Genomic DNA, 24,304 nt, shown 5'->3' with positions numbered 1-24,304 from the left:
ATACACAAGGGAGTGTGAAGACCGTCTTTGAGACAGTTCTTCTCTGTAAGGAGGAGCTGGGAGACCTTGCTGGCCCGTAAGTCATGGAGAAGTCATTTCAATCATCAGGATGCTCAGAAAGGTCACAGTGGGGTGAAATGTGTTGATCTAGGTACTTTTTGAGTAGAGCATGTGTATCTGTCTTTTTGGCGTATTTGGTCTAAAAGAAAAGAGGAAAAAGAGTAGGGAGGAGGGAAGAGTTGTCCCTTTGCCAATTTCACTGTGAAACCAAGTACCTTTTTTTAAAGATTTGAAAGACTCTTTTTGGGTTGAATTTTATTTTGCTTTGGTTACACATGTTAAAAAGAATTGTACAAACCAAAACAAGCGATTCAGACCAACTATAAATCAAGTCTGACTTGTTATGTTTACGTTTCTTGTATCTGCAAACAGATTTGGTTGTTTTTTGGGGTTTTTTTTGGCTTCTGGCAAACAGAAAATGCTCTTAGTTGTATCTAACAACAAACTAGGAGTGTAGAAATGGCCACAGTAAAACTACTTGGAAGATGTAGACATGATAATTTCTGCAGAGTATTGAAAAGGAGTAATAAGAACTTGAACCAACGTTAAAGAAAATAGAGCAGAGAATACACAGTTGAAGAATAGGTAAGTCTCTGTTTGCCAGGGGAATGCCTCAAGTAAATGGTTTTATGGTAATAAAACATAGGTGGTGTTTCTGCCCTGAGTTACAGTAGTTTCTTAATGGTGTCATTTACTCGGATCTGAGTCACTAGCCTTACTGATTTCATGTAGATTCCTGCCTCCCCTGCCCCCAGCTCAGGATTTACTCTGGAGATTAATCTTGTTCCCTCTTTATGTAGGTTCTTGTGATAATTACACATATTCAGGCTGTTCTGAACCAGGGTTTTGCCTTTTATTTTAAAATGTCATCAAGAGGCAGATGCTCAGCTGGTGTAAAACCTGGACATCAATTACATTCTGGTCTGGATGATGTATGCTCTCAAAATGTGGCCCAAGGTCAGTAACAATATTGACAGAAAAAGTACCCATTCAAAGTAAATATTAAAGATAAGTTAGCATTGCAGGCACAGTAATATTTAACGCAAACCATTGATTTTTTTATTTTTTATTTTTTTTTTAGTCGAGCATAAACCTTATCCATTCATCCACACCGACTGTATGTTCAGGTATGTAAGCATTATTGCAACTGATATTCAGTGAAAGGTTTTCATAGCAACAAGACAGCGTAGGTTGATCTATTTATGGACTGTGTTGTGTGATTAATTTATTTGATTCTTTCCTGGCTTAAGTTGTAGCATGGGGGGGTGGGGTGGGGAGAAGAAATTGTTTAGAATTCAGGTAATATATATCAGAAGCAGTGAGTGCAAGTTATTTGCTTGCTACGTTGATAATAGTATCCACGTAACTACCAGGACAGAGTCAGGATTAATAATGACATTTTGATCCTGCTCCCAGTCTAAGCAGGAATAAATGTTCTGCTGTAAAACAAAGCAGAAATTCTCTAAGTTCTTATAAGCTTTGTTGCTTCTTGCACCCATAAGTAAAGGACCAACCTTCATTGCTCTTTTATGCTACTTTATATATGCCATAACTGCATATCACTGTAATTTGTAATTCTCAATGTCATTTTGAATTAATGGTGTAATAGTATAAGCGTAAGTTGGTATATGCCTTGCAGTACTTTATAAAACTAATTATACACCCTTTATTAAACATATCCTAATAAGTGATTTTGTGTTTTTTAGGATGATTTGGATTTATCAGACTTTTTATTTCCTTTTCTTACTTGCTTCTGTTTACAGTGGTAAGTGAATATGTAATTCCTAAGGTAGGCACCCAGAGTAACACAGTCTTGATCTGTCAAGAGCTGTCTTGATCCTGCTGGGTTGTGTTCAGTCAAGTTTGGGTAACTCACATAACCCTGTTGCCTGACCTAGAACTTTCAAATGGGGCTTTAGTGATCTTGTCCTGCCGCCCCTGCCTTGCGGTCACCTTGCCCAGCACCCACAGGACCATGCTAGGGGCAGTTTTCTCTATCTGCCTGAGGCACATCCAGCTAGCAACTGTGAAGCTGGTGTGATGTTGAGTGTCCTGCACCCAGCACCAAGGTTAGCAGCTTTAGCAGAAACTGAGGCAGGGAGCCCTTTGTGGTGGGTGGGGGGTGCAGGCGGTAGAATGGCAGTCCGTGCTTCTCAGCTGACTTTGCTCTAACCTGGTTCCCCTGGCACAAATTAGAGCTCTTTGATGTTTGCAGTAATGGGTGCTGACTGCTGGAGGCTGAGCCCAGCAGTGCTGGGATAAGCTGGCTGCCGAGGAGCCTCAGCCCCTTCCCCGGGGGCTGTCCTTGGGGTGGGAGGTAGGACCGATGGCCACAGTGCAGGAGCTGCTCAGCCCAGCAGCCTTACTGGGGGACAGCAGCTGAGCTTCAGATCCAACGTCCTTTTATTATTTTATTTTTTTTAACAAAGAAACGAACTACCAACCTTCAGACTTGTTCACATGTTGCCTGTGTGAAATTACTGATGTAAAAAGTATGTCACGCCTACATACCGTCATACTTGAAAGACTACCGCAACAAGCGTGAATATAACTCCAGAACCAATTATTTTATTGTAAACTTTTTTTTCTAAGATTCTCTCAATACGCTGGAAAACTAGTATGTGTTAATGATTTACCTTGTTCAGTTAGCAAAAGTCAAACTACAAAAATTGCATTGCACTTCCCTGAAGTTCCATGTGCTGATAAATTCTAACTAAGGCCTAAAGCAGGTTTATGCTCAGTAATGTATTAACTGTGTTCTCAGGGCATGATGAGGTAACTCAGCTTTTTAGCAAAGTTTGTCTGATAAATATAGTGTTTTTAAGGAGATGTTTTACTTGGATTTAAATCTCTGCGAAGCTAACATCTTGGAACCTTTCTGAGGCCTAGAAAACATATTTTTTGAATATACTTTTATTAAAGCATTCAGAACCATCATAGTTTTGAATGTTACATAGTTTTACAGCATAAGTAATTTTTTTTGTGTTAGTTTATATTAGAAGAAGGTAAATAAGATCCAGAATGTCTGATAGAGCAAATAATTGCAATATTCTCTTCTTTTCACTTCAGAAATCACTTAGAATATTCTAAGTAATAGAAAATGCTTTTCTTTTAATGACAAAATTGGGTGAAGAAACTGCTAAGAATAATAAATAGCATTTTTTTAGAGAAATATCTTGGAAGTATATATACCAGAAAATGTGGATGTTTATAAAGTACAAATTTTATGTTAACAAGACATTAAAAGACATTAGCATATCTTGCACATACATGTAATAATTCCTTACCTTTTCCTTTTCTGGGGTAAATTATATATTTTACCGGTGTGCAGGAAACATAGAGCTACCTGAGTATAGTTTATAATCACATTAAGAGATAAAACCCAATTGTAAGAAATAAAATGAACAAATTCTAACTGTAAAATCCAACATGGTATTTCCATTTCCTTTCATTTTCAATAGCTTTTGATGCAGTACAGTAATGCTATAGTAACGGATTAAGCAGCTAGCTAAAATGTTTTCAGTTGGGTTTCCTCCCATTCTGTAAAAATACAGTGTTTTCTCTTTTAGCTAAGGAAAAGCACTTGTGTAGATATAGGAATAAAAATTGGGAGTATTTGCCTGTTTGCTGCCTCTTTGGAGGGCAGAGTCCAGGAAGAGAGCGGGCTGCTCTGCGAGGCTGGCCCTGCTGTGTGCTGTAACGCAGAGATTGTAACAAACGCCTTCATTCTGCGAGGTGGGAGCAGGTTGCTCCTTAGGGACGCTGCAGAGCTCTGCCGTGCGAGTGGGTTTCATTACAGACTTCACTATGTGATCGACGGTGGATTCCCGCAGGTGCAGGGCGGTAGTTGAGTTAATTTTTATTCTGGACTGTTCCCAAGGCACCACTTCTGTAACATTATTGTCTTTATTGTAAGGCTAGTTAGAGGGGGTTTGAGGTGGAGTGTGAGGAAGCTTCTGCCGCTCCTGAGATGCGCCATGGGAAGGTCCTGTCCTCTGCTGTGCACATCTGCCTTGTGGCCCATCCTGCTGCTCGGGCTGCTGCCTCAGCTCGAGCTGCCCTGCTCCAGCAACAAGAGTGAGGCAAGGGATGGGGGGAGGCACACCACGAAGTTTTATTTCTGCTGGAGAGCTCCTCTCTAAAGGAGCTAGAAACTATGCTACGCTACCCACTCCCCTCACCCTCTCCTCCTGCCAAAGGACCATCTGAAAAGCAAGTTCAATGACAAAGAGGAGCAGCCGTTTCACCCTCTCCTGGTGAACTGTGTGCTCTTGTCTCTAATAATTTATGCCACTTGTTTTTCTCTATCAGAATGTGTGACTCAGATCTATGAAAATACATACTTCCAAGGAGGAGACCTTGCTACGTTTTTTACACCGAGCGCCAATTACTGCCAAGTAGTGTGTACTTACCATCCTACCTGTCTGCTCTTCACCTACTTGCCTGCAGCATGGATGGAAGATCCTGCAAAAAGGTAAAGTGTTCGTGTGGCTTTTGCCAGTGCCCTGTGATAATTTTAGGAACTCAGTAACATTTCGATAGAATGCAGGCATGCAGGGAAAGGTACAGGGTTGCCATGGAAAACAGCATCATGTATCTTTAAAACTGGTGATCTAAAAGAGTGTTTGCTTGAATTTGAAAGATTGCATTTGGCAATGCCCAGTCTCTCACACTCACATACCAGCCCTTCCAAGAAAACAGGACTGATGGGGCACTCCCTCCTCTGTGCCACGTATTTGTTGCTGAGGCACCACATGTGCTATTTCACATCTCCAGTGGTCCCCTATGCTGCCCCCCCCCCCCCCCCCCGTAGCATATTTTTCTGACAATTAAGAACTTCAGTAACACAAGAAGATGAGGTTGTCTTCCCTCTCTGTGCCCAGTGTGTTTGTTATCCAAACCCTGGGTTCTGCTTCTTGCTTTAATGAGACCTCTTGGAGCTCCCACATACACTGAGTAATCTCATCTGCCACCCGTGCCCACAAAGCAGATGCAGCTTTATGCTATCTTTCTCCAAACCGCACCTACTGCCTAAATTTTAATGTTGAGGGTTATTGGTCAGCCTGCATTTCACCTGAGAAACAATTATGAAAGTCTGTGTTGTACTACAAAAGCTGTGAATTGCTGGATTTTAAAACACAGGTTTTCCTGCTACTTAAAAGACAGCGATACAGAAATGCTGCCGAAAGTGGATATGGAAGGAGCTATCTCTGGACATTCCTTAAAACAGTGTAACATCCAGATTAGTGGTAAGATACGGTAATTCCACATGTATGCATTTTATGCTCTGTATCATGTAGCAGATATTAGAAAAGTAGCATTTCGAAAACAGCGTTAGAATCAGAGAAGCAGCCAGGCAGCAATTTGTATGTTCTTTGCCAGATCTTTCAAACACAGCTTACAGAATCTTTAGCTGGTTTCACCCTTCAGCCCCAGCTATCCAGCACCGAGGCTCCCCAGATGAGGTAACAGGGAAGTTACGCTCCTGCAGTCACTGTTCCATTTGCTAGAGGCAGATGGGAGCACATGCTTTAACTGGTAGCTCCAGTTATAAAGGTTAATTTACTACTACAATTCCACTCCAGCACAGAGTCTTAGTGTCAGCATGCCACACCTGCAAGTTATCAGTAGGTGTATTTAAAACCTATTAAATGTGTTGTTTTAATTGTGTTTTAAACTTGTACGTCATAATGATGTCATTAAGAGGAGATCAGCTTTAAGCATAGCCCAGAACTGCAGAAAAAACAGAATACGGAAGAATACGTTTACTCACTTTCAGACTTTGAGGCCAAGTAGTGTCTTATGGATGTCGGGCTAATTCTTTAGTTTTATTGGTGATAGCACCTCGATATGCCAGATCTAAATAGGTTTTTATGCAAGTTCTCCATTGCGGCTATTGGCATATTGGTTGTGTTTGCTTTTGCTTGCCACTTGCCTTTCAGAACAGTCAAGACTTTTAAAAGCCCTTTCCTTCCAACATCCTGTCACGTTTCTATTTCTGAGCAGCTTTGGCTGAACAAAATAGATTTCAGTGGGATGTTTTACTTTACGCTATGTAGACTATTCAGTATCGCTGGAATTACTCTGGAATCAGCCTAACATCACTAAATTGAAAATCTACCCGTAGGTGTTTCAAACTGCCTCCAATGGCTGGCTGATTCGTGTTTGGCGAAGAGACAGAGGCAAAACGTGCTATTTCAAACCCCACCGTCCCAGCGCTCCCGCCGTGGAGTGTAAACTGAATTTTCTGACTCAGATGGGAGATGTATGTTGTTTATGGGGACAGGACCTGCCTCTTAAACTGCTCTGTGAACTTGGAAATGGGGAAGTATGTTTTAGTATTAACCTTGAGTTCTTGCTGTGATTAACGGCATGATGGTCTCAGGCACAGTGGTTAAAGCTCCTTGCTCCGGTGGGCAGAGGCAGTGTCAAAGTCTGCCAGTTTTTTCCTTTGCCGTGCAGTACTGTACTGTACCTGCGTTTCTGATTTGGTTCCATCATACTTCACATCTAGTAACTGAAGTGAGCATGGGATGTGGAATCTGGAATGTGAGATCTGTGTTGTACCAGCTGCTCTCTGTTGGGCAGTTTGCAGTGCAGGGTGGGGAAAAGAATAGAAGTGTGCTTTCAGAACTCGGTCTCTCTTTTTTTTTTTTCCACAGCTTGCAGCCCAGATGTCCACGCAGGACTGGATATGGAAGGGAATATTCATGATGTTGCTATGGTTGACAGCTATCAGCAGTGTCAAAAAAGATGTACCAATGACAAACATTGTCATTTTTTTACATATGCCTCAGAAACATTTCACAATGCAAACTTACGGTAAATACAGGTTTGATCACTTTCTTTGAGCAGCACTGTGCTTTAGTAGAGTAAATCTCAGAGCAGTCTAAAATGTGAGAATTTATTCAAGGAAGTATTTTTTCCTTGACTCGTCATCCTTGGAATGTTTATTCAAACTTAGAAATAGGAAAATGTCTACAGTCAATTAGCTTGCCCTTCTCACCGATAGACAAATGAAAACTTGATTATCGTAGCACAGAAGAAAGTTAAAATCCTCTGGAGATACTGAAATGCAAATTATATTGGTAGGTGTGCAGCATTATTACTCTGTTAAATCTTGTTCTGCTTATTGCTGTGAAAATAGCATCGTCAGAGAAGTCAGAGAAATTCTTACATTTCTATCAGGGCAAATTTTTGAGCTGTTAATCTGCTCAATTTACAAGTTAAACATTGTTCAGCTAGCTCTGTTCCTAATTTGAAAATTATTCTGGAGATTGAAGGTTCCTCTGGCCCATGGCCAGAACATGCAGCATGGTAGGAATTATGGGGCCAGGAGGATGGTGTAGAGCAAGGAGATAGCCTGTTGTCTTACCACTCTCTTTATTCTTTGTCACTCAGTAAAAAATGCTTCTTGAAACATACCAGTGTAGGAACTCCAACCAGCATAAAGGTGCTTGATGAGGTTGTGTCTGGATTCTCTTTAAAGCCATGCCAGCTTTCTGAAATAGGTAACTATTTAAAAATCTCTGATTCAGTTTAGTTTTAAGGGTTATGGATGATGAGGTGCAGTCTATCTCTGACATGCATAAATGTTTCATTATATACAATAATTCTACTATAAACTTACTCTTGCAAATATAGTTAGTATTCTCAGGCAAAAAGGAAGTTCAGATCTTTTTAATTTTTTCATTTTAGCGTTTGTCTTACAAAACCAGTTGCCTGCTTTGAAGATGTAAATAATTTTTCTAAGGTTAGCTTGATGAAATTGCGTATTATCTTTGTACCATGGATTCAAAAAGGAAAGCTAAAATCCCATCAAAGTCAAAGATCAGGAGGAATATAAAGCTTTCTGAATTGTTTGTATACCATGTATGCACTTAGAAATTTTTAATGAAGACCTGCAGCTTTCTAATACAACCGGCTAATATAGGGAAGTATTCTGTGTTTTCTGGGTGACTTGTGATGAAAGCAGTGTCTGTGCTTGTTCCTACAATCATTACTCAGGCAAAACTCTCAAGAATGCAAGATCAAACAGTGTGTATTATACCTTCTTATTCCCAATTGAAACATCTTTCACTTTTTAATTTTTTTTTCTTTTTCTTTCTTTCTTTTTACATATTTACCTCTACTTTGTCTTAGTGTGTGGTATTTTCCCTGCTTAATGGTGATGATATTGTTCTTCTTCCATATAGCCTGATTTTAGCTCACAGATAATCTAGTTTTCCCATAGAAATCAATTTTGTAGACACTCTGCGTCTACATCAGTGTTTTCTTCAGACTCTGCTATTCCTACTGTGGGAATAATTTTTGGAAACTACAGAAAAAGTAATTTTGTTCAGATCTTAACAGTGAAGACACTTAAAGGAAAATGAAGTGTGAAGAATAAAAAAAGGAAAATAAAGTTTTGCAAAGAGAAGAAAAGAATTTAGCTATTTCCTTACTATGTGTATGAGAGAGAACGGAGGGAAGATTTTTCTTTCCCCCCAAAACTCTTGCATTAAGATATACTAGAAAGGCATGCATTCATCACTAGAAGAAAAATCACAGTACTCAAGAGGGTCCTGCTCACAGATTTTAAGAAGAATTGGGGGACTGTAGCATATGCACAAACATTATGACTTCAAATTTTAAAAAATAAAAATACCAAAAGCTATTTGACACTTCATCAAAGACGTTTATGACAGTGATGACATGGCAGTAATGATGCATCACAAATTGAATCACAATTTCTGAAAGCATGTGAAGGTCAGTCTTGTTCCTACCTGTTCTCCCTTGCTTTCTGTGTCTTGTGAGAAAGGCAGGAGGAGAGAAGGAATAAATTGTGGGATCACAGAGGCCTGGACAGTACTATTGGATCAAGGGGTCATCTAAGGATGTCATCTGCCCTAATCCAAGATACATCAGCTATACCTGTCCAGACAGAGATTTGTGAAATGTAGTTTTAAAGTCTCAGCACCACCTTCTGCCTTGTTGTATTGTAAATACCTGAAATGGGTTTATTTGAATATTCATTCTAGTTTTTTTTCTGACTGTGTTTAGGCTGACTAATGCTACATTGTATATGTTCTCAGTGCCTTGATTTTAAAACTTGATGCTTCCCCTTTTAAAGCTTTTGGAATCACAGCAATGCTCTGTGAACGCCAAAAGCTAAATTGTACCAAGAAGCTCTGAGATTGTAGTCAGTTCAATTCTAAGATGACTGAAATCAATATAGGATTTCTACGTTTCCTGCTCTACTGTGCCCCCTTCCTCTGCATAGTAATGCTAATGTTGACCATCTGACTGCAGTTTGTTTTCATGAAGAGAGAACATAAAAGGTCCTTCTGTAGCCTTTCTTGTGTCTTTTGCCATTAGCTTTCCTTCTCCCCTGAGCTTCTTTCTTAATGCTAATTGAATGGTACTGTCTATTTTTCTTATAAGTTTCTTGCTATTTGGCCTTTTGTTTTGTGCCTTTGCTTTTCTGATTTTGTCCTTACGCACACATGCTATTACACCTCCATAGCAATTTGTATGTATTTCTGCCCTTTGCAAAGTACCTTCCTTGAGGTCGTTGAATATTGAACAATCACTGAACATGATTGTTGAGATCATGGGTTACCTTCCCTAAACTTCCAGATCCACATTTGTGCTTCAGATATAATTTCCTTTAGAAGATGCCCATTCTCCTGAACTCTGTTTCCCCTTAACATGGGATCTTACCTACTAATTAACCCTTACTTTCTAGTCTCCTGATTTTTTTTCTCCCTGTTCTAATTGTGTGATTAGTATCCAGTATTGTTGTCCTTTCATGTTTATGTTTTTTGAAAACCTCATCAAATTAACAGGCATCACATTAAGTTCTACTTCTCCCTTTTACTGTTTTTAACCCTTTCTGTACTAAGATGTTCCCAGTATGTTTCAGTAACTCATTGTGTAGTGTCAACTCCACCGCTGTACTTTCTCAACAGCTGAAGTTCCCTGCTGCCACCAAGTCCTGCGTTTTGGATCATTTCACTGTTTTTACTGTCTTTACAGCTTGATGGTTTCAAGAAACATCCTCCTTGCTGGTGCTTTTTTTTTTCCTCATTTTCTTGTTAACTACGACTTCAGGTGTATCTTTAGAGAGGCAGTTCATTCTCTTTCTAAACATGGTAGTACTTCCTCTAACTTCTGTACCTGTAGTTTGGTTGTGTGAATTAGCCTGCCAAGCCTCTGTTAGGTTATTTTAGTCTTGTCAGAGGACAGGCTGTACATTACTCCTGCTTATTCTACCTACTTTTCAAATAGCATCTAATAAAGTCTTAAGAAGGTCATTCCATTATTTTTCTTCTAGCCATCTCATGGTCCTTTTAGATATATCCATTATCTTAATTTTTATAGGCTTTGCCTAGATTATCATGATTTATTCCTAACTGGATTTGTACACTTGTCTCCACTGTTCCTAATTTAAAGTCTTCTCTATTAGATTAGCAAATCTGTATTCTAACATATAATTTTTCCCCTTCTCTATATGAACCCTATCCTTGCTCAGTAATCCTCTCTGTGAGTTAACACACTCAGAAATGTTCTGAGAAACAGGTTTTGGTTAAAATGTAGTGTTACCTTTCAGTCTTATCAGTCACAAAGGAAGGAAAACGTGAATAAGAATAGAAAAGAGTAATCTGTAAACTTCAACATTCTGATGACGTAATATAATCTTTGGAATTTTGATATTTTGTTCTTGTTTTATACAGATTGTCAAATGGACATTTTTGAAGATCAAGAATTTTCAGGAATGAATATTACCAGTTTTTTCACTCCTGACATCTCTGTCTGCCAGACTATCTGTACATATTTCCCAAAGTGCTTGTTCTTTACATTCTTTACCAGAGAATGGCAAATCAAATCCCAAAGGTGAATATGGCAACTAAGGTTAATTCTCTAAGTAGATTTTATTTTATTTTTCAGAAGCACAGAGTCTTTTTTTAGTCACGATTTTCTTATACTTAGGGATTTTTTTTGTTAAAAGGTTGTTTTTCAGTGAATGACATCATTTTTATGTTTTGTATTCATAAATTTATAATCCCCTATGGGCATTTCATCTGTTCTCCAGTATGATCAGGGCTTTTGTATTGCAGCTGCATATCTGTTGTTAATCTGAAAAGAGTTATATGCAGCAAAGAGACAGTGAGCCTCCAGATTGCTTTAATGACTTAAAGCTGAGTTCTAAGATATTATCAGAAGTGTCATCTGGTTTCCTAGCAATATTATTTACTTGAAAAGACTTTTGATAAAGTTAACACATTTAAAAATGTGCCTAATGAGCTTGCTTCTTTCATACGTAGTGGAGAGAATAGTTAAAAATCTACATTCCACATAAAACATAAGAATATAGTTTCAAAGGAATTTCAGGGAGAAGCAAAGCTTCTGAAGTCACATCTTCTATGTATGTATAAATACTGTACGACCTTTACTAGTACAGTCTTATGCCATTTCACAAAACTACAAACGCCCCATCAATTTACTGTGAACTAGTGAACTCAGTGAATGCATTTTCACATGAAATACTTTTACAGATAGAAGACTTGGAAGAAAAAAACACATTTAAGAAAGAACCTTCCCTTACCAGTACCTAAACAATCAAATTTAGGGTGTGAGAACAGATTTAGTTACTGTAAAACATTTTTCTTTTCAGAAATCTTTGCCTTCTGAAGACATCAACAAGTGGGATACCAGAGGCACTTACATTGCGAGAAAATGCTTTATCAGGCTTTGGTCTCCTAAACTGCAGAAGATCCTTTCCTGGTAAACAGTAAATTACAATAAAAATACTAATTTGAATTAATCAATTTCATAGACTTTCTGATGGTTGGAATGCCCTCACTTCTACAGCCTGCACTTCTCGCACTTACATGCATATGGATTTTTTGGGAGATGAACTCAATGTCACTTATACTAAAGGACACAGAGCCTGTCAGCAGGTTTGCACAGACGTGGTCCGCTGCCAATTTTTTACCTACTTTCCTCTCCAAGATTCATGCAATGAGGAGAGGTGAGAAATATTTTTTTTAAAATGTTCAAAGATTGCCGAAATAATAGTTGCACAGACTTGGTTGAGGGGGTAATGTATGTGTTCAACATAAAAAAAGTAAAAACTGAATCTTTGCATTAATTCATTGGCAGAAAGTGTGAGTGTCACCTAAGAATGTCTTCAAATGGATCTCCAGTGGAAATAGTACACGGGCCAGGAAGGATCTCTGGATACTCACTAAGATTATGTAAAAAAAAAGCCAGTACTGGTAAGTAAAACTTCTCCCATGTAAAAGCAACAACAGTGCTTAACTGATTTCAGTACAGGAGGCCAACCCCTCCCTTTTTTTTTCTTCTTTTTTTCTTTGTTTTTTTTACTTGGTTGCATTGTCCCAATGGGATGCTTTCTTGCCTTGTGATGTTAAAGTGTTCCAAAAAAGTGGAGTCTGCCAATTCTGCACATTGTAAACACCAACAGTAGCACTGTGAACTTGGTTTTAATAGATTTTGTGACCATAAATGATAAAGGGGTTAGCATGTATCATGGATCCACCTTTGCAGTGGATTGGTCCCTGTTCAGGGATCAGCAGTAGTCTCATCTCACTTTTCAGTGTTGGGTGCAAATTATCTCTAAGCACAGTTTTTAATTATTCCTATAGTGTGTATGCAGCATTCTGCAAGAACTATTAGGATCGTTGGAGGGACAGACTCTTCCCCGGGTGAATGGCCGTGGCAAGTCAGCTTGCATGTGAAATTACCTCGTCAGAGACACCTCTGTGGGGGCTCTATCATCAGCAACCAGTGGGTTCTCACAGCTGCTCACTGTGTCATGAGGTGAGGCCTAAGTGTAAATACATAAATAATTAAAAAAAAAAGTCATCCCGCGGGTGAGATAAAATGAGATCTACCTTTTAGAAAAATAAAAGTGAGGACTAGAATTAACTCTTTCAATGTAACCAAAAGATGAACTTTTAAGGTAGACTATTCATATCCTTAACATAACTGGAACTCTATACTTTGTCCCTTTGTAACATAGTATTGTACTACTGACGCTGAACTATTTTATTGTGTCTAGAAGATGTAATTCTAAAGTAGGCACCAGATACCTACAGAAACTTAGACATTCTCACTCGATACAAGCTTTTTCTGACTGTAACACCATGTCATCCATCAAGGAAAATCTGTTGGTAGGTTATTCCATTTCATAACCTTCAAATGACTTATCTTGGAGATATCTCTGTGAAGTAGTGGTATTAATCCGAGAGCTTCAGCAGCAGGGTTCTCAGCAAGACCATGACACAGAGTAAATCTCTGTGGGGGTCCAGTTAGGCTGCTTCTGGCACCTGATCTACCTGTCTCTGCATTACATGAAACATCCAGATCCCAGTTGCCCTGGTTTTACTTTAGCAGATTTTTTTTCCCCAAAAAATTCTATCAGTCAGTTAATGCTCTTTTTTTTAATGCAGATTTCATATATATAATATAAATATATATTATTTATATCAGTATATATATTGTATCTGCATTAAGATAAATATAACAATTTTATTATTATATTATAATATAATAATTATATGTAATATAATAATTAAATAAGATAAAAATTATCTTAATGCAGATAAGAACAAAATCTAAAGCAGCCAGTACCTAGGACATGGCTACTTTTAACTGATGCATATAGTCTGTATTGTTAATCAAATTACCATCAGATTTGGGTCATGAAATAGCTTGTGTTGTGAAGAGCTGATTTAATGGTCACATAGATGATTCATTTAATTTATTAGGTTGTCATCACCTGTATGCAGGTTATCCTGTCATTTACAGAGTGGAAAGTGTAAGGCTATAATGCAGCCTGCTGGGAGAAAAGGGACAAGTAACAGATGAAATGCTTCAAAGAGGGAAGACCCAGCAACGTTGCCCCAAACCAGTCATTTTTACTCATGCAGTGTAGTGAATTACCCATTATTGATTTCACGTGGAACAGTGTTGCCAATATTTTGCCTCCACTGGCAAACTTTATAGAAGTGCTTAAACTCTAAAAGACCTATATAAAAGATATCATTCTTTACCTGTTATCCACTGTAGAAGTTACCAGTATAATAAAAGGCAAAGAGAGAAGATTTGCTTGCAAAATAAAAATCAAAAAGACAGACTTTGCTAATTATTAAGCCTAACTGATATTTATGAATTTATATATAAAATCTTAAAATATTTTTGAAAGTTTATTTAGGACAAATTTTGTGTCTTCCTCATTGTATGTACCGAAACTTCTAGGTTGCCTTAATGGTAGAATATCACAATGAAATAGCCCTTAAACTTACTCAAAGTAAAACTGAAATAATCAGAATTAACTGGAACTTTTCACGTAGGTCTATGACATTACACTTTCTAATCTATATTTACATGGCTGTGTCATTTTCCTAACAAGGAAGTGTCAGAATATACTCTACCTGAATTTATATTCCTAAGCTTATTTTCATTATTAGAAAAGCTGTTGTGTTGGAATGAATGGAAATAATGTCATTTACTACTTCAGGGCTTGCATTAGGCTCAATTAAAATAAAATAGAAAGAGAGAAAGAGAAAAAGAGAACATAAAAGATGGCAGAAGAGGATGGAGGATCGGGACAACGAGAGAGAAAACTGATGTGAAGAGGAAAATAGGAGTAGGGAGAGGAACAGAAAGAAGTGGAGGGAATGGACAAAACAAACCTTTTTTCAATTTTGAGTGTATGAAAAAAAATATGAAAAAAGGCCTCAGTGTACACTCAGGAGTAACAGAGGATCTTGGCATCTGCACACAAACTCTAAATGAGTGAAAATTTTTTGCTGCAGACTGACTGTTTGTCTTTTTCCCTCAGTCTTGAGAATCCCAACATTTGGCGTGTTTATGCTGGTATTTTAAAACAATCAGAAATAAATGAGGATACGCCCTTCTTCAAAGTGGAAGAGATTATTGTTCACCCTCAGTATAAATACGCACAGACTGGATATGACATTGCTTTAATGAAACTTGATAAGCCTATGAATTTTACTGGTATGTAGTGTATTTCAGAGGAATTCTGAAAATGTGCAGGATGACATAAGGCTGGCATTGGTATGGCAGTGCATGACACCTGGGCTGGCTTCCTTTAATATGGAGTTACTGGGGGTTGAGGAGAATCTCATTCTATTGGCTTTAAAAAGAAAAGGGGTGGCTTTCATTTATGTGCCTGGAATGATACGTACTGTAAGAGACAAAGCATAACAGGGAGGCTGTCATCAGGGGTCGTGTAGATGCCCACAAAACCTTAATGCTGCCGTTATCTCTGCTAGTCAAACTAATATTTTTTTAATCGTATTTTAGATCTTCAACTGCCTATTTGCCTGCCATCAAAAGAAGATGCTAACATACTTTATACTGACTGTTGGGTAATTGGCTGGGGTTACAGAAAAGAAAAAGGTACAGATGCATGTATGAACAGTGAGTTCTGGTATTTGCAAAAGTCATGTGGGTGAAGAAACCATACACCCTCCCTCCCCTTTTTTTTTATTAAAGAAACTCCCCCTTCTTTTTTGAAAGAAAATTCTGCTATGTTCTTGAGTACCATTATTACTATCTGGCCAGCATTGTAATATAATTCTTAATTAGAATCTACTTCTATTAAGGCATCAAATGAGATGTGTGAAATTATCCTTAAATGCCTTAGTGCTCTGACAAAAAAATTAGATTTTATAAATCATTTGACTCAGTAATATGATAAATGTAAGTAGGCAACCTTAAATATATCCTGTACAGCCCTCAAATACTTTTCCTTAGATCCTAGCTTAATCTACTGGCAAAACCCAGTATATATCTGGGCTGCACACTCCTTTTCGTGCTCCCGGCTGGAAAATAGCTGACAGACTTATCACTGAACTGTGAGGTTTAGAATTACAGTCTGCCCATAACTCATGGGGGTTTTTTTGGTGTTTTGTTTTTGGTTTTTTTGGCGTCATTGTATTCATATGACTTTAGAAATTAAGATGGAAGATGTTGCTTTTATGATTCTGAAGGCTGATTATAAACAATGCTAATGATTTTCGTGTTTTGACAGTTGATGGGATTTGAACTCCTCTGATACTATATGGAGTTAGGCCAAATAGCTGTTAATTATAAAAGTCTGGTTTTACATGTGTATATCTATATGTACACACACACCCCTATTTAAACAATGTCCTTTCCTTTGTACACTTTCCTATTTGAAGGTTAGAGTTCAATGTGAAATGTAACAAATTTAGGCGGATGCTGTATAGGCTAATTTCCTCTGTTAATTTCTAAGAAAAGGCTGCTCTAAAATACTCTTATTTACTCTACGTGCCGATTTCTCCATCCTGTAAACTACGAGGGCATGGAGCAGCACAGATTGGGCAACTGGGAGATTCCAAACCTATTGTAAAACAAATTCTTAATAACACAAAGCAATGTTCTTAATGGGAAGGCAAGTTACAAGGTCCAATGTCCTGAAAGCCTTACTCATATGAGGATTCATTGCAAATCACAAGGGAGTTTTGAAGCTTGCCCAGTCACGAGACGTAAAACGATATTGTAAGAGCATTCAAATTACAGATAATTCACATGGTTTACTAACCAAAAAAAAAGGAAAATCAGTGCCATGAACATCTAACATTGCTCTAAAAGCACTGGCCTCCAACTGTGTAATACCACTGTAAGGGGATTTCTGGGGTTTAATTTGAACTTCTGTTTTGTTAGAAGCAAACGTGTTTCTGTTTGTACCACCCATCACGTAGGTCGTGTGGAAGATATCCTTCAGAAGGCTACCGTTCCCCTCATGTCCAGGGAGGAGTGCCAGGCAAGGTACCGGAAGCACAGAATAGGTGACAAAGTGATCTGTGCTGGCTATGATGAAGGTGGAAGGGATGCTTGTAAGGTAATGAAAAGTAGTAGTATATAGTTCTATATTCCAGCCATTTGTTCAAATATATAATTTAGTACTGTAATTTTTTTTAGTTGCCATTAGAAAAATACGGTTATCAATAAGGCTGTTGATTAATTTGTCAGTCTTGCATGTCAGAAGCACTGGAAATCAAGGTATTTGCAAGATATTTCTTATGTGACATTGAAATCTTTAGGGATAGATTCCATGGATAAGAAATTCTGAGTGTGTATATATATATATATATATAAACTCATGCATTTAGGCAGTAAACCAGTATTCCTTTGGAGTATTAGAAATCCAAAGACAGAAGTATAGTATCTCAGAGCATTTCTCCAGTAAAAGCAGGTTTCCTATGTGATATTTTTATTTCTTGACATGAAATACATGTGAAAGCTTATTTCAAAGCATCCACTGTGTACAAACCCAAAAGGAAGGGTGCTAGCGATGCTATTAAAATGCACAAGGAATGGAAGGCTAAAGACAACATGAGTGGATTGTTCTGTTCGTTATAATTGAAAATGTCACAACAGCATGAGTTCAGTGAGCCAGATTCTCTGCTTAGGCGTCAGCTCGTGCACTTCCATTAATTTAAGTATTCTGAGTTAATTTATGCAAGAAGAAAATAGTCTGATTAGTAAGATTAAATTCTCTACCACATACAGTATTTTCATATTAAGCATTTAACGGTTAACATTTTTATGTTAAGATGTTTACTGTTACTATGATCAGTATTGAGTAATTAGGAATAAAAATACTTGAAGCTAAGATTTCCTCTATGCCAGTTAAGGTTGCTTTATCTGATACTGTGTACCAGAACATGGGGATGCTGGTTTATAAAAGTAACAGACTTGCTATTGTCTTAACAACTCATAACAGCTACGCTAAAGAACCTTATGTTCAGAAAGATCAGTTAGGAATAGGAAAAGAAAAGAGAGAGGTGTTTTATCCTGAGAGGGACAGTCACTCAAACAAGATAAGCCATGCAGAGAGCTGAGGTTTGTGTCCTAAAACTAAGGTTGTAGGAGAAAACATTAGCAAATTTACTGTTTTTCTCACTTGCATGTGTAGTCTTCATTGGGTTTTAAATCAGTGTATGTAGATAAATAAATACATAAAAAGTCAGTAGTTTTGAACCCTTGTGGGAAGTGGAAATGATTTGCAATGACTGGAAAGAATTTAGAAGTGAATTTACTAGATAAAAAAGAAAACCTGCTTCAGTAGTCTGTTAATTAACCTTAAGTGAAAGTGATGGAAATCCAGGCAGTTATGCTGGTGTTAATGCTGCATGATGCTGATTTTAATCAAGGTTTTCTTTGAGAGAGAAATACTGACGAGAGCTCTTCCTTGCATGCTCTGATTTCTTCTCCTGTGACACAGGGAGATTCAGGAGGGCCGCTGTCGTGCAGGCACGAGGAGGTGTGGTATCTGGTGGGCATCACCAGCTGGGGTGAAGGCTGCGCTCGCCCCAGGCAGCCGGGTGTCTACACAAAAGTTGCTGAGTATTCAGACTGGATTCTAGAAAAAACTACGTAGCATGAGAGTTACCGACTAGCTCCAAGCGATGTCGTGGAATAATAACCCTAGGAGCAATGTGATGAAGTGTATTAGCATTTTTTAAACAGTGTTTCTTGGTAGACTGGAATGTAAAAGACTTAATTAAAAAAAGTAGAAAAGCAGGAATGAATGAACTGTGCCTTTGCTAAATAAAAAGCAGTAATAAAAATAAACTCTGTGGTCACTGATTTGGCAGATAAAAAAGTATATCTGAACCGTTGACTTCTTCTGTCCTTGCTAACATAAGATGGGAGTGGATGAGGTTGCAAGGCATGTATGGACCTGGAAGTTGGGAACGGCTTCTGACTTCTGAGCATACAGCAGTGGAGTTTCCCCTCCCTTGTCTGAATTTGGTTGAAATGGGCTGACCATTTACAGGCTTACTGCAGGGCTTGAGGAAGGGAAGCTGAGGCAGAGAGAAGCCTATACAGTTGTATAAACCTTGTTTCCTTAGGGAATTAGCCAAAAAAAGTGGCAGTACTAACAGAGGAGACAGAGCCTGAGGCCTTGGCATGCTCTTGAGTAAGTTTTGCAAGTGTGGTTAACAGCTCTGTCTTTCACTTATATTATTCTAATTTCTGTGGAAAGTTTTGTGAGAACAATATTATGGGTCTGCTTGCCTTGAAGCGGAATATCCAAAAAGTCAATAAAAGAATTGTCCCCTTTAGAAATATCATATGTCATTGGTCTTTAGCACAATGTATTTTTATTTTCCAGATCCCTCGCTCTCCTTGATTAAAGAAACCGCTTTCTCCTTTTAATTTTTCTCCTTTTTTTCCTTTTATCCTTTCTTCTTCTTTTGTGTCACGTAATAAATGTGTTTCATGGCCAAAGTCAACACTAGTGTGAAAAAGAGCAGTCAAGTATTCATTACTTTCCCATAGTAAGAGGCAGCATTTCACACTGAATCAGAAAGGAAGGCACAGGACTTTGCATTGTCTTTGTGAGACTTCATGAGCTTGTTTCCTAGTCATCTACATTACCTTCATTTCTGAAAATGTGTTCTGGAGTGCTACTCATAACTGCCACACACCCCCACTGGGTATGTTGTGGAGGAGGTGAACAGCAGGAGTGGCTTTACAATTAAATGAGGTTGTGAAAATTAGAAATTAAGCATGTCGAATTTATGGGAGACAGCAATCAAGCTGCTGAAAATTACTTCTGCATTTGATTTTTTGATGCTTTATTTGCAAATAACACTGAGGAAAAAAAATGTAATTCCACAACTACAAGCTTACAAACAGTTGTATTTCTGCCTAAGTATCCAAAGAGCCCCTAGGGTCAGAGTGTTTCTCGGTATGTGCAGTGCTGAGCTGACTGCTGTCAATGCACCTGAAATTGCAAAGCTGTATTCAGGGGCTGGGGGTTTGGTTTTGTTTGCTTGTTTTTGAAGAATCAGAATTCAAAGCAGGGATGAAAACAATCCACATGTAATAGGAGGGAAGAGGGAATGTTGCTGCTGTGGGCACATCTCAGGAAAGAAGGGTGCTGCCTTCTCTCTGCTCCTCGGTGGGCTTCTGGGGCCAGGGGCTTGCAGTGCTGAAGGTCTCCTGCTTTGGGAATCCTCATGCAGGCGGTAGGCATTCAGAGAGCCAACAGGGAAAGTCTGGCATGTGGTGAGGGGATTGGGTCAAGGGGGAGAGGGAAGACATGTCACTGTGTTGGCACTCTTCGCCAACACTGCAGAAGCCAAATGGGAGATAAAGGTGGGGGCTGATGTCCTTTTCATGCTCTGTTTAATCCACAATAGTTTAAAATATCAGTAAACCTCGGGCATGCTGTCAAAACCCTAGATACTTAAATAAGGGACTGAGAAAGAGTAGGAAAAAAAAAAACAACACAGCAAAAAAAGAATGATTTCTGGCATTCAAATGTGGTTCTGCCCTCATGGGGAAGGAACGAAGATGGCTGGAAAAGAGCTGCCGAAGAAGCAGAGGAATGGCTTCAGTATGAAGGTAGAGACTGAAAATTTTTAAAGAAGAATCATCAGGAAACCATCCAAAATACCTGTCTGCCAATGCTCAACCTGTGTACTTGCTGGGGAGCATATGCAATGTCAAACCAATAACCTTTAATGCTTTCTCATAGTAATGCTGTCTCAGCTTCTTTTGCAAATGTACACAAAATGCATGTGCCTTTTTTTGGAGGGGGTGTGTGTGTTTGTTTTTGTTTTCTGCTACAGCTTTCCAGGTTGTGGCTACTGCAGTAATGAAGAGGAATGGCAGCTCAGCAGCGCTCTGTGGGCCTCTGGAGCTCCAAGTGTTGTTTCTCAGAGGTATACCTGGTGACAGCAATATGCCAAAGGAAATCTGTTTCTGTGGGAAGGATAAGGGGTCTTAGTGACTGCATGCATCCTTCGTAAGCAGCTGTTGACCAGGTGAAATATCTTATTCCAATATATTTTCACCTAGAGCAGATATTCTTCAGTGAAGTTTTGTATTAGTTGTCTATTCATCCGCAACAAATTCCTGATAGCTAGACGTGAGTAACAGGTATAGGTATTATGTGGAGGATGCAGGAATTCCTGGTAGGTGTACAAAGTTCTTATGACTTCATTTAAGCATAGTTACATAACGGAATGTCTGATCTTTGTGTGGCTTTATATACCAGCATAACATGTAATTCATTGAGACCTTTAGATTCATAGATAGAAACACATTGGTATTGTTAAATGTTATGTTTCTGAGGCTTTCTGGTATCAACAGGTAGCTTGCACTAAATGAGAGGCAGTTTATGACCTTTATTTATTCTCCTTTCTCCTCTACCTCCCTGGGGAGAAATAGTTTTTAAAACCCAATAACCACAAAACCTATTGCAATCTCATTAAAGAAAAGCCTGGCCTTATACTTTAAATCTGCCTCTGTTTATGTTGGTACAGAACATAAACAGCAGTGCTTTAGCGGTTACTTTGATTAATGGCAAGTGTCTGTTGATGTCTTATATTCAGCTCTTAAGTTACACTGAAAATCAATAAAGCTCATAATCTTACTTACATTAGGCAGGCAGAAATCTTGCAAGGGGCAAGCACTACTGCTGGTGAATTGAATAGCAGCATTCGTCTGTCCTGAGTTTTTGTACAAATAAGGTCCTTAATCCCAAAAATTGACAGCCTTGTTCAGGAACAGATGAAACACTTTATATGTGCTGTGATAGTCTGGAGACCAATTAGTTCATCATAAAGTAATCCATAGTGTGGTGCTGCTCAAGTGGACTCTAACTTGTGATAGTTTTCTCTGTAGTCGTTTTAATAGAATTGTAAACCAAATGAAACCAGCTTCTCATTAAACTTGCGCTGCAGTGTGATTCCTGCCACTGCTGATGCTTTGCCTAATGTCTGATCTTGAAGTATGTCTTCTTGAATGTGACCTGGTCTGGGAACAAGAAGGCATGAAGCCTCTCATTTCTTCTGCCTGAGAGAATTAAAAATTTATACAGTGAGGATGTACAAACATCACCAAGTATGCCCATTTCCTCTGCTTCCTCAGCAGAGAAGGGAAAATCTGGGATAGGCTTTTAGTATAATTATTTGTTCTGTGAAAAATGTTTATTCTGCTGTGATGAAAAATGTATCTCAGATGCTGAAAAATAGGGAATTCTTATTCTCTGCCTGATTTCCAGTATGGATGGAGGATTCTTTGGAAAATAATTGCTAGTTCATTTTTTTAAATGAAATATTTGCATTTTAATATATTAAAAATGCATTTCCACTTCAAATAGAGGGCAACATTATTTTGCCTCTTTGAACAATAATAGCAGATATGAAATATTACATCTTTATAGTCAGGAATTTCCTGGAATAGTAAGTTAATTGTTTTTCCTATGGTCATTGTGTTATCATGTAAATCATGTTATAAATGTGTATTGATGTATTAGACTTACTGTTGTATGTTACAGGAAAATTTTTCGTGAGTTGTGCCGTGGAGATGTAAAATCATTTTGCATCTTCTTAATGTTTCTTAATTTTCATAGGATCCTAGAAGAGGGATCTGGAGAAGGTCTGTAGAGATTAACTAGTGCACTATCCTGCCCACATGGACAATCAAGAACCCCTACATCATTAATGACTACAGTTTCTCAAGCCTCTAGCAACAGAGGTTCTACAGTTCCCTTGTGCAAGCTATTCCAGTGCTCAGCGATCTTTACTACTACAAAGTTTTTCCTTGTCACTGAGTTAAATAATCTTTCCTGCAGCTTGATTCTAGTGTGCTACCTGCCATGGAAATGGAAAGTGAGGAGAGAGGGGAGGTTGGGGTTTTGTTGTTGTGGTTTCATTTTCTGTGGTCATCCATCACATGTCTGACACTTTTTTTTTACATCACAAGGTGGTTAGCCAATGTTGAGGGAGTTCCAACATTTTTGTTAGCTACTTTGTTTGTGAAGACTAGAAAGGGCGGACAATGACACTGAAGAAAGAGGGTGTGCAAGGCCCTGTGCACAGGGTGTGCAAGAAGAGATTAAAAGGAGCTGATAGGAACTGAAGCTGAAGTGAAGTTATTGAGAGGAGAGTTGGAACAAAGAAAAGAAGAATCAGCGCAAGTTAAAGAAAGACGGGCCCAAATGGTAGGTACTCATCTGGGCACTGGAACTGAAAACATAATGGAGCACCTAGACATCCCTTCCAGGTCCACACAACTGTACTCCAGGACCTGAAAATTAATGAGGTGTGGTGCAGAAATGGGCTAATTGGCTCCTTGTGTACTAGGAAATTGTAGAGTTTTCTGGAGTGCAGTGCTACCCCAGTGTGACTGTCCTGTGCTCAGACCTGAGTTCATTGGCACACAACTCTGCTATGATGTGCTGCTGTACATGGATGTACCACTCCGAACTGCCAGCCTCGTATCTGTACCTCCACTCCCTTTTCCACTGATCTTACCATCTGGTAGATTTTGTCTCCCTGTTACCTCTTTGCTCATTTTTGTCCCCAGAGGTCACGAACAGTGACGTGAAGAACCGGAGAAATTGCTGTTCTGGGGTGTTGATGGGTGAGGTGGCCTCCCTAAGGTTTATTGCATTGCATGTCCCTCATACAGCATCACTTTTTCAATCATTCCTGTTGGCTGAGTGCTGCTTAAAGAAAGGTGCTTCTTATGGAAACACCATCTATAATGCTCCTGAAGCTTCTGTGTTTCTGCACTGTGACTCTCTTGTCCTGTGCGTGGTTCACCATTTAAGTACTTTGAGTATTTTGGTTTTAAACTTGTGCCCAACACATTGAGTAGGGAACAAGACACACTCAACAGCAGTGACATCCTGTGGAGGACAGGGAAGGTGTAAAAGGGGAAAGACAAAGGTATGTCAGCTTTAGAGCTGCTTCTCTCTTCTGAGCTTCGTAGGATTTGGCTGTTTTGACAGGTGACTTGATGCCATAATTTTTGCTGAATCCAGCTGATTTTCTGAGTGGTGAGCAGTTAAAAATTTATACAATTCTTATTGGATGAGCCCACATAAGCCAAAACTTTGGACTTCAAAGAGTCCAAAACTTCTAAGATGGGCAGAAAGAGCTGGTGGGAGCTTATAGAAATGAAAAAGAAATGGAATAAAGTTGTATATTTCTTTCCAGTAAAGGTATTCTGCTTATTTACAGAAGTGTTTGTATGGCTTTCAGTAAGCCTCTGATTTCTTTAACATTCACTGCATGTTCAGCTAAAACTTCAGGGAAAAAGAAAAGCATTTTTGTGTACTCTAAAATAACTTGCAATAGTTTTGTCACTAGGTGGCCCTTTTGCTCTAATTTGTCTTGTGTTTAATAGCTATGTTGAGCAAATGCACTTGTTCTAGTAT

General features: G+C 38.6%; 1 protein-coding gene across 6 annotated transcripts; it reads left to right on the top strand.

The window, feature by feature from the left end:
* Window positions 1-345: 345 nt before the first annotated feature.
* LOC121083394 (coagulation factor XI-like) lies at window positions 346-18,696 on the top strand. 6 transcript variants are annotated; one of them, XM_040583779.1, is made up of 15 exons: window positions 1,114-1,187; window positions 1,767-1,825; window positions 4,372-4,534; window positions 5,203-5,309; window positions 6,723-6,882; window positions 7,462-7,571; window positions 10,776-10,935; window positions 11,717-11,826; window positions 11,914-12,073; window positions 12,205-12,320; window positions 12,711-12,885; window positions 14,912-15,087; window positions 15,397-15,492; window positions 16,821-16,960; window positions 18,347-18,696. In XM_040583779.1, the coding sequence occupies exons 1-15, from the start codon at window positions 1,180-1,182 to the stop codon at window positions 18,500-18,502; spliced, it is 1,896 nt and encodes a 631-aa protein (XP_040439713.1). In that variant the 5' UTR covers window positions 1,114-1,179; the 3' UTR covers window positions 18,503-18,696. The 6 variants fall into 6 exon arrangements, with proteins under 6 accessions (XP_040439748.1, XP_040439713.1, XP_040439705.1 ...); XM_040583771.1 differs by lacking the exon at window positions 11,717-11,826 and having other exon boundaries at window positions 1,142-1,187; window positions 11,879-12,073; XM_040583795.1 differs by lacking the exons at window positions 14,912-15,087; window positions 16,821-16,960; window positions 18,347-18,696 and having other exon boundaries at window positions 1,142-1,187; window positions 15,397-15,480.
* The last annotated feature ends 5,608 nt before the right edge of the window (window positions 18,697-24,304 follow it).

Source organism: Falco naumanni, chromosome 1 (genome assembly GCF_017639655.2).
Source record: "Falco naumanni isolate bFalNau1 chromosome 1, bFalNau1.pat, whole genome shotgun sequence".
Lineage (NCBI taxonomy): Eukaryota > Metazoa > Chordata > Aves > Falconiformes > Falconidae > Falco > Falco naumanni.
Note: the sequence above shows the minus strand (reverse complement) of the source record. Positions and strands in the feature narration are given on the sequence as shown.

Bases quoted from the DNA above. Each gene is read 5' to 3' on its own strand.
- LOC121083394 (XM_040583779.1), top strand. The intron at 7,572-10,775 runs GTAACTATTTAA...TGTTTTATACAG, and splicing joins ATGCCAGCTTTCTGAAATAG to ATTGTCAAATGGACATTTTT. The intron at 15,088-15,396 runs GTATGTAGTGTA...ATCGTATTTTAG, and splicing joins TAAGCCTATGAATTTTACTG to ATCTTCAACTGCCTATTTGC.